General features: G+C 39.1%; 2 protein-coding genes across 2 annotated transcripts; one reads left to right on the forward strand and one right to left on the reverse strand.

Moving 5' to 3' along the window:
- Positions 1–638: 638 nt before the first annotated feature.
- Positions 639–2,609, reverse strand: LOC127266116 (uncharacterized). Its single transcript, XM_051296246.1, has one exon. The coding sequence runs from the start codon at positions 2,467–2,469 to the stop codon at positions 916–918; it is 1,554 nt and encodes a 517-aa protein (XP_051152203.1). The 5' UTR covers positions 2,470–2,609; the 3' UTR covers positions 639–915.
- A 1,705-nt stretch (positions 2,610–4,314) lies between these two features.
- LOC127265886 (uncharacterized) lies at positions 4,315–8,027 on the forward strand. The gene is made up of 4 exons (XM_051295902.1): positions 4,315–4,790; positions 6,380–6,881; positions 6,960–7,918; positions 8,005–8,027. The coding sequence occupies exons 2-4, from the start codon at positions 6,397–6,399 to the stop codon at positions 8,025–8,027; spliced, it is 1,467 nt and encodes a 488-aa protein (XP_051151859.1). The 5' UTR covers positions 4,315–4,790; positions 6,380–6,396.
- The last annotated feature ends 1,706 nt before the right edge of the window (positions 8,028–9,733 follow it).

Below are 9,733 nucleotides of genomic sequence, written 5' to 3' on the forward strand. Positions count from 1 at the left end.
TATTTGAACTAAAATTTAAATTGAATGCAAACCAAACAAACTTTCAATTTAATGAATAAAAAAACTTTCAACATCTAATAGTTTTTTTCATCTTAAAATATATATATATATATACACGACATTATTACTTTTACACCAAAACAAAATTATTTTTTACATTACTTTTAATTAAAATACTAATCCCTCCGTCCCAGATACCATGTCACTTTCTTTTTTTGGAAAATAATTACACACTTTAATCTTATTTTAAATTTTTAAATTTTATTTTTTTTAATTTTAATTAAACTAATTAGTTATCTTAATCTTAATTTATAATTATTTATATTACAAGATAATTATTTTCACTAATACATTCTTAATTATCTACTAATTACACCCCTCTATTTTCATTAATATTTCAAATGACTCCATCAAATTAATTAATCTTACAATAACTTTTCTCAAAAAAACACATCATATCAAAACTTTTTACGATTCTCAAAACCCTCCAAAAACTCAAAAACTTCCTAAACACTTAATGAAACAAAGCCTAAAAGCAGGCAGCATCAAGAATCTTACAGAAACAATGAAATAAGTAAAATCCCAGATAGTTAGACAAAATCAACATCATGCACAAAAAGAAAGTAACAACAAAGAAATTCATCAATCTAAGCAAACAGATCACGAAATTTTCTCCCAACAAATGTAATCAAAGCACATGTATGTCATGTCGCCGGTACCCAACAATCTCATTTGCCCATTCATCACATATACTTTCATGCCATTTTAGCTTCGATCTTTCATGTTCTACGAAAAACTAGAAACAATCCAGTCCATATACAGCAATTACGTATATACTTTTCATGCTGTAAACATAAACACATAAAAAGGCCACATTTTTCCAAGCAAGACAAGTTTTGAAGAGCATTTTACCGTTTACCAAGGCGGATTAGAGCCTTCCCTTACGGATGGAGATCTGGAAGCCGTGCTGGTATCTCTTCCCAGCCTCGAGACGCTCCTGCCGCTTTTTGGAGTACCAAATCCCGGGCTCGCACTTCTGTAACTTGCTCTCAGTGATTCGTCGATAGATTTAGACGACTTCGCAATGGCATTCCTCATGAACTTCTGGGCTGCAGGTGAAAGTGTTCGAGCACCGGGGCTGGCGCTTCCTCCTCGAACGGGGGAAGGCAAGGGTGGTTTCTGAAACATCTTCGACCTCTCTCTAATCTTCCTTGCAGCCTCCCTCGAAAGAGAGTGCGCCTTCACATCCCTCGAATGTGGCATAGGGATATTGAACTGCGGCCCATCTCCGCTGCCCCCAATGTCGATCGGCGTGTCCTCTGCCTCTAACCTCAGTGGAGTTCCCTCAATTTCTCCCCATGTTATGAATGGGGACTCGTCAACGCCAGGGGCAGGGGAGGGGGTTTTAACAAACGTGTAACCATTATCCGCCTTTTTCTCTGACTCAACGTAGAATCGATTTGGGGTTTTCCTTAGGTCCTCCAAATCGTACTTCTTCCCCCTATCACTGTCCCTGTTAGATATCGGAACCGGTGTTGCTCCAGCCACCGGTGTGTACAGCACAGAGACGGTATCATCAATGTCCTTCGATGCATTGGCATCCATAGCCTTGCCATGGAATCGGGTATTCGATCGGCTAATCTCCTTTGTCATTCCTTTTACCCGGAAAGCTCTCTCCTCCGGTGTTAATGGAGCTTCACCTCTGTCGGCCGGATGATACATTAGTAGATTCTTTGGTGTGTATTTCCAACCTTCCAATGAACTCACAGGCTGATCGGATGTCCCGAATCCATCCGTCGGAACGTTTTCGCGCTTACCGGAACCATCGATCAAGTTATTCCCATTGTTTCCTTCGTTTTCTCCTGATGTCAATAGGTAATCGTACTTCTCCTTTTTCTTCTTATTCACTTTTTCGATGATTTTCGAGAAGCTCTCGTTGTCCTCGCTTGTGTACTTTCTGAGAAACTCATCGAGCGACAAGGAAGTATCGACTTGTTGTTCCTCACCACCGCCGCTCCCGTCGCGATCATCGCTCGCGAAATTATCTTTAGCCTCGTTGTAAAGAGAGGGCGTGACGGACGTATTACGGAACACGGACGTACCAGGAGTGTTAGTGGTGGATCGAATCGAAGCATCGGCGGCGTCTCCAGATTTGCGCAGCCGGCGGCGCTCGAGGATTTTGAGCTGCGCGTCGCGGATGAGCACGGGATCCTTCGTCCGTACGGCCTGCAACCAATCGAGGCGATCTCGGAGCTTGGGGATATCGGGGAAGAAGTCGCGCTCGATGATCTTCTCGATGGCGGCGACGTAGGTGTCCTCGTCTAGCACGGCCGGGCCACGGCGGCGCTTCCGGGAGGCGGAATCGGAATTGGGAATTGAAGCGAGGACGAGTGACGAATTGGGATTGGGAGTCGAATCGGAGGAAGGAGTGGAGATTTGACGGGGTGAGTGGCCTGGTGATAACAACATGATTGATGGAATACCGACGAGCAGGAAATCGAGAAGAAGACGATGATGAACAGATTTCTAAATTAGGGTTAGGGTTTCGAAATTTGGGATTTTTTCTGAAGGCGAAGGAAGAGTTGTTAATGGCTGAGGAAAACGCGTTGTTCGCAGCTTTGCATCTGTAGCACCCAAATATTTTGTATTTTGCTGTTGTACCCCTCCGCGCTGAATATTTTGGTATTTAACCCCAAATTTTCTTTCTTTTTTCTCATCAAACACGGCTAACTAATTGGGTATTACGTATTCTAATTTTTTTTTCTTCTAACTTTTAAATATTTAATTAATCATTTAAAACATTGTTAGCTCATTTTTATACGTAGATATTATATCAATAATAATTTTTATTTTTTTAATATCAAAGCATAAATCATACTAATATTATAACTTATAAATATCAATATTGTACTGTTGCTACTTGAAAATATAATTTTATCTTTTTTTTTTTTTTTTTTTAAGGTAGCTGCGTTTTTCCTTTGATTGACTTCTGTTGATTTTTTGGTGGATTTGTTTCGAATTTTATTTGCTTCTGAATTTAGGATATTTTGCATTTCTTGACCTAGGTCTATGTTTTGGAAATATTTAATTTTGTGAATTATGCTTTTTATTTATTTATTTATTTAGAGATTATTCGATTTTTTATATCTTTTATTTACTTATTTATTTACAATATATTGCCCCCGATTTGATTACCGAGTTGTTTAGATGTTTTTCAGCCCTTGCTTCAAAATTTTTTATTGAATTGTTTTTTTGTTACAAAATCTTTTAGTCCTTGTGATGAACTTAATACAAGGTAATTCCCATGGATCTCTCTTAATCCTTGTTGTATTAAAAAACTTTATCGTTGTTGTTAACTCATTTTTAATTTTAATCTTTTTGGTATTTGAGTAAATTTATATTACTAAATGGTGAACGTGTAAATTAATTATTAGGTTTGTGTATTACTTGTTATTCTTGCAGTCATTCACTATGTTGTAATAATTTTCGAGAAGATATAGCAAAAAATACGGGCACAGGTTTATTCGAAACATGGGGAGAACACCCAACTTTGAAAACTTGCCAAAAGCAATAAGAAAGTATGGCATTAATTTTAGATTTAATTATAAAAATCATGATCATCACATTTTCTTGTTTACTCTCAAAGAGTTTAATTGATTTTTCTTGCTCGATGGTTTATGTGTCAACCGATTATAATACCTGAAATCATATTGTCCATTAAATCCAAACATTGGTATGCCAATGCTCTACTGAATTATAAAATGTTGATTATGTCCTTCGCTGCTGCCACCGGGAGATTTGTGCTTGTCTGCCCTACTTTTGCTTGTTGATGTTGTTTTGTTTTTTCTTTGGATTTGCTTGTAATGCCCCGATTTCGGAATGTATAAAATAATATTATTATAGCAAATAAATATTTGACAATAGTAATGGAATCAAGAAATTAATATTTTGGGATAAATTATATTCCAATTTTGTATATTAGTTATAATTAAATAGACTGTTAAACGGATAAATATCGATAAAGATAAATATAAAATATAATATATATAATAATATAATAATAATAATAAAGGTAATGATGATGAAGATAATATTTGTAATAATAATAATAATAATAATAACGTTAATAATAATAATATAATATAATATATATAATAATAATATAATTGTATATATTTATACAAACTCAAACCTTACCTGCGAAGGACGACCAAAGCAGAAGAACGCGAAGGAGAAAGAAGAGAAAAAAGAAAAGAAGAAAGAAAAAGATTTAGCCGTCCGATTCCAATTCCGACTTGGGTATGGTATTCCTTGCTATTCGTAGAGTCCGATTATAAATTTTAATACGAATTTTGATATTGGAGTATTAAATTAGAAATTCTTCAAAAATTCAAAATTGGCTATTTAGCTATTTAATCGATGAATTTCTTTAGCTAATAGCCTATTCGTAGCGCCGACGTTATATTTTGAGAATTTCGTACCAATCCAAGTCGAATAAAAAACGGCAGTATATCGCACCTGCCTGCTTGTTCATACCTTTGCGTATTTTTATTTAATAATCGGGCAATATAAATATTATGAGGTAGAAGGATTTTATAGCTAGAATATCATATTCTACTAAATATAAAAGTTTGGAGCCCGACGAGTTAATTATAGAAATTAGCTTTTGAATAAGCAGGTAGCTCCTGAGAATAAGCATAAAGCTCATCTGATTTGAGTAAATAATGGGACAGGTGTACGTTGGAGGAGATTTGGGTGAAGTTATAAAATCCAGAAAGTATCGGTAGGAGGTAAGCAGTAGGGAATTAAATCTAATTTTAAGAAATTAGGTATTTATGTTGCATGTGATTCTGATTCTGATATTGATATGATATTATGTGGAATCATTTGGTCAGTGCATCTATATATGTATATATGTGTGTGTATATGCATGTGTGAAACTTCGTTTTACGATATTTGATATACGTATTTGATCGTGTTGGTGAATTTATAAAAAGGAGGATAGGTGGGCCGTCTCACCAGCCCTTTTCATTAAATTCACTTATTGACATGCTGCACACATTGCACGATTTATCGGATATGTTTTATGGATCTATCGTTTAGTCGCCGTGTGCGGTAGTGCTAGGCGAGGGCATCATCTGGGGTTAGGATATTCGACCCCGATGTACCGTAACACTTTGGCGATAGTGGACGATAGTAGTCGGACAACTGGGTGACTTAGTCGCACGGTCATTCAGGGATTAGACCCATTGCAGTTGAGACGTATTTGGTCTAATCATTCGGGTTCGGTGTTGTTCCACTCATTGGAGTAGCTACTAGTGAGGTCTACCGGTAGTTTAGGATCAGATGCCAAACTCCAAACGCGATCCCGTTAGGGCGTGCGAGGAGGAGTAGAGTTTCCGGGTTTCCTTCGGGTGATTCCAGGTTGCACGGATTCTACTACGTTACACAGGGTAGGGCTAGACAGGAGGGTCCTATCTTCGCTATCACAGACTATGGGGTGTCTTGTGGTTAATGGCGACAACGTTCGACTATCCATGTATTGATTGCGGGAGTCGTATGGTGGGTATATGGAAGTGACCGGGTGACCGTTATATTATTATGGGTTTACCAGGTCCTTCCTTGAGCCGAGGATTTTCCGGCTATTTATTGATGATAGTCTAGTGAGCCGTTATTATGGAGCCGAGGTTATTCCGGCTGCTCACTTTGACATATGTATATGGGTATATGTGCATGAGTTGTCGATTTTGACATTATTGTTACATTATTTCAGTATGGGCATGGCATGTCATTTATTTTGCAAATGACGGAAATTAAACTCTATTTTCGAGCATGACATGGCATATTTTATGTTAGTTCTTAAAATGGATTTAATTCTAGACTGCTTTTAAGAAAAATATTTGATTCAGGTACGCATGGCACCTCCGGGACAGGGGACGTCTCGGGAGATAGAAAGACGGGCTGAATGAGTGAACTGCATCTGATGTATTATATGTAAATTCTAACTAGAAAAACCTCCCGTTTTGGGAGTATGTTTTTGTAAATATTTATAAACTTGTTTTTTTGGGAATAATAAAATGCTTATATAATTAATTTTAGCCTTAACACTGTGTTGTGGGGCCCGAAGTAGGAGGTAACGACCTCATGATGCAGTGTGGCGGTAGCATTTCCAGTATGAGCCAACTGGGGGTGTTACAAGTTGGTATCAGAGCCTAGGTTTGATAGATTTTGGCTCTTTGAATTAAAAAGGTTTTGAAAATAATAATGATATTGAATTGGTTTGGTGAGGTTTGGGTTTTGCGGGTGCATTCATGTTAATGTGATCTATCTTTTATTGTTATGCTTGGTTTAGCTGGGTGCTGAATTGATATTGAATCAGGAAAAATTGGGGACAGTATGTCGAATTCTCGAGGTGGTGGTGTACGTAGGGCTATTCAAGGCCCAGAGTTTGATCCTTCGTCTGATGAGTCACAGTATCCTGTGCCAGCGCATGTACCAACAGAGGCACCTAGTCAGGATTTCTTTCGGCAGTTTATGGCCGCGATGATGCCTCAACAGAGGAGTTTCATTGATGCTGTGATGGGGCATAACCCACCAACATATTCTGGTTCAGTGGAGCCAGGAGTCCTTGAGTTTTGGGTTGAAAAGATGGAAAAGATATTTCGTGTTGTTCAGGTTCCGCCAGATCAACGAGTTAATATTGGAGCCTATTTCTTGGAAGGCCGAGCAAATCGGTGGTGGTTAGGTGAAGAAGCTGCAGGTGTAGACCAAGTGGATATGACTTGGGATGAATTTAAAGCAAAGTTAAAGGCTAGGTTTATACCGTCGCATATTCGAAAAGCGAAGAAGCAAGAATTGCTGGACTTAAAGCAGGGCTCGATGTCAGTTGAGGATTATTTTGTGAAGTTTAATGAGTTGGAGATGTATGTTCCTGACTACTTTTCCTGTGAGCGAGACAGAATTGACCATTTTGTAGACGGGTTGCAACACAGAATTCAAGAAGCTTTAGCGGTGTTGGATATCAGTTCATTGTATGAGGCTTACGAGCGTGCTGCCCGATTTTATCAGAAGCAGGAAGTCAGACAAAAGGAGAGTGAGAAGGAAATAGGTTATCAACATCAGGTTCGAGATAAGGGAAAAGCTAAAGTGGAGGATGAGCCCAAGGGTAAAAAGAAATGGTGGCAAATGTTCAGGTCTGGGCCATCGTATAAGGGGATTTCGATTAATGAACCGAGTCAGGAGAGGTCTCAGCAATCGGGGGCTGTTTGTCGGCGTTGTGGAACAAGCCACCCAGGTACTCGTTGTGATAAAGTTCCATTGACATGTTTTAAATGTGGTGGTAGTGGTCACATTGCCAGGTTATGTCCAAGTGTGGTAACTGCAAGGGAGTTTCCAGAACCGAGGTTTAGGCCATGGCAGCCGCCGTCTTCGCAGTCACAAGGGAGAGGATTAGGATCATCTTGGCGAGGGGGACGAAGTCAGTCACGTTCGTCATCTAGGCAGCCAGGCAGAGGACCTGACCAGCGTGGTCGAATAAATGTTCTTACCCAAGCAGAAGCTGATTATCATCCAGGTGAGGTTTTAACGGGTAGATTTCTGGTTTGCGGTTTTCCTGCTCTTGTGTTATTCGATTCGGGTGCAACGTTCTCGTTCATATCTAAGCGTCTAGTTAGACGATTGGGTCTGAATTCATCAGTAGAAGTGGTAGTGGAAGTTTTACTTCCATCAGGAGAAGTGCTGGAATGCCGAGAGCTTTATATGCAGATTCCGGTTAGTATTGAAGGGGTTGATTTTGTTACTAACTTGTTGGGCATCAAGCTATCCGAGTTCGATGTAATATTGGGGATGGATTGGTTAGTGGCATATCAAGCTCAATTTGATTGTCGAAAAAGATCAATTTCGTTGGTTGAAGCGATGGGTGAACAAGTGAGCTATGCAGGATTTGCAAGACAACCTTCAATGAAGGTAATTTCATCCCTATCATTTCAATCACTTATTCGTAAGGGGTATCCAGTGTATCTGTGTGAGGTAAGAGATTTGACGCAAGGGGAGCAGCGATTGCAAGATATTCCTGTAGTCCGAAATTTTCCTGATGTATTTCCTGATGACATTCCGGGTATGCCACCAGCTCGTGAGGTGGATTTTACTATTGATATTGTGCCGGGTGCTGAGCCAGTATCAAGGGCTCCATACCGGATGGCACCTTTAGAACTAGCTGAACTTAAATTGCAACTACAGGAATTGCTAGATAAGGGTTACATTCGGCCTAGTACATCGCCTTGGGGAGCTCCAGTTTTATTTGTGAAAAAGAAAGATGGAAGTTTGAGGTTATGTATTGACTACCGTGGACTGAACAAAGTCACGGTGAAGAACAAATATCCTCTTCCGAGGATTGATGATCTATTTGATCAACTGAGAGGTGCAACTATATTCTCAAAGATTGACTTGAGATCTGGATATCATCAGCTAAGGATTGCAGAGCATGACATTCCGAAGACAGCTTTTCGGACTAGATACGGGCATTATGAATTCACGGTTATGTCCTTTGGGTTGACTAACGCCCCGGCTGCGTTTATGGAGTTGATGAATAGAATTTTTCAACCATACCTCGATCAGTTTGTGGTGGTATTTATTACGATATCTTGGTCTATTCCCCAGATAAAAAGACGCATGCAAAACATTTGCATGTAATATTAAACATATTGCGTGCAAGAAAGTTATATGCCAAGTTATCCAAATGCGAGTTTTGGTTGAAGGAGGTTGCTTTCTTGGGGCATGTTGTTTCTGGAAAGGGTATCTCAGTAGATCCTTCTAAAGTGGCGGCAATCATGGATTGGCCAAGACCTACCAATCAATCAGAAGTAAGAAGCTTTTTGGGTTTGGCAGGATATTATCGGCGATTCGTTCTTGATTTTTCGAAGGTTGCAAAACCATTAACTAATTTGCTGAAAAAGGATGCAAGATTAACTGGGATCACGAGTGTGAGTCATCCTTTTTAGAATTGAAACATCGATTAACTTCAGCGCCAATTTTGGCTTTACCAGTGGAAGGTGAGGATTTTGAAGTGTATAGTGATGCTTCGAAGCAGGGATTGGGATGTGTCTTAATGCAGAATCAAAGAGTTATTGCTTATGCATCACGACAACTAAAACCTCACGAAGAGAATTATCCAACACACGACTTGGAAATGGCAGCAGTTGTGTTTGCTTTGAAGATTTGGAGACACTATCTTTATGGAGCCCATTGCAGAATATTTACTGACCATCAAAGTTTGAAATATATCTTCACCCAAAAAGAATTGAATTTAAGACAAAGAAGATGGTTAGAATTGGTGAAGGATTATGATCTTGAAATTGTGTATCATGAAGGCAAAGCAAATGTTGTAGCCGATGCCTTAAGTCGAAAACCAAGGCATAACTTGGGCTTCATGTCGGTTGCTGATGAACTGTGCCAAGATTTAGCGCGGATGGAAATTGAGGTACTTAGACGGGGTATGACTCGGGGATATTTGCAAATGATACAAGTTGAGCCTGAAATTTATGATCGCATTAGAGCGGCTCAAATGGAAGATAATAAAATGGTTGAGCTTGCAGTAAAAGTTCAGTACGGTCAGACTCAAAATTTTAATATTGCTCCAGATGGGAGTCTTCGATTTCACGGGAGGTGGTGTATCCCAAAGGATCGAAATGATTTGAAAGAGCAGATTATGAGTGAGGCTCATAATACACCATAC

Source organism: Andrographis paniculata, unplaced genomic scaffold (genome assembly GCF_009805555.1).
Source record: "Andrographis paniculata isolate CXL003 unplaced genomic scaffold, ASM980555v1 Contig74END, whole genome shotgun sequence".
In the NCBI taxonomy this organism is placed as follows: domain Eukaryota; kingdom Viridiplantae; phylum Streptophyta; class Magnoliopsida; order Lamiales; family Acanthaceae; genus Andrographis; species Andrographis paniculata.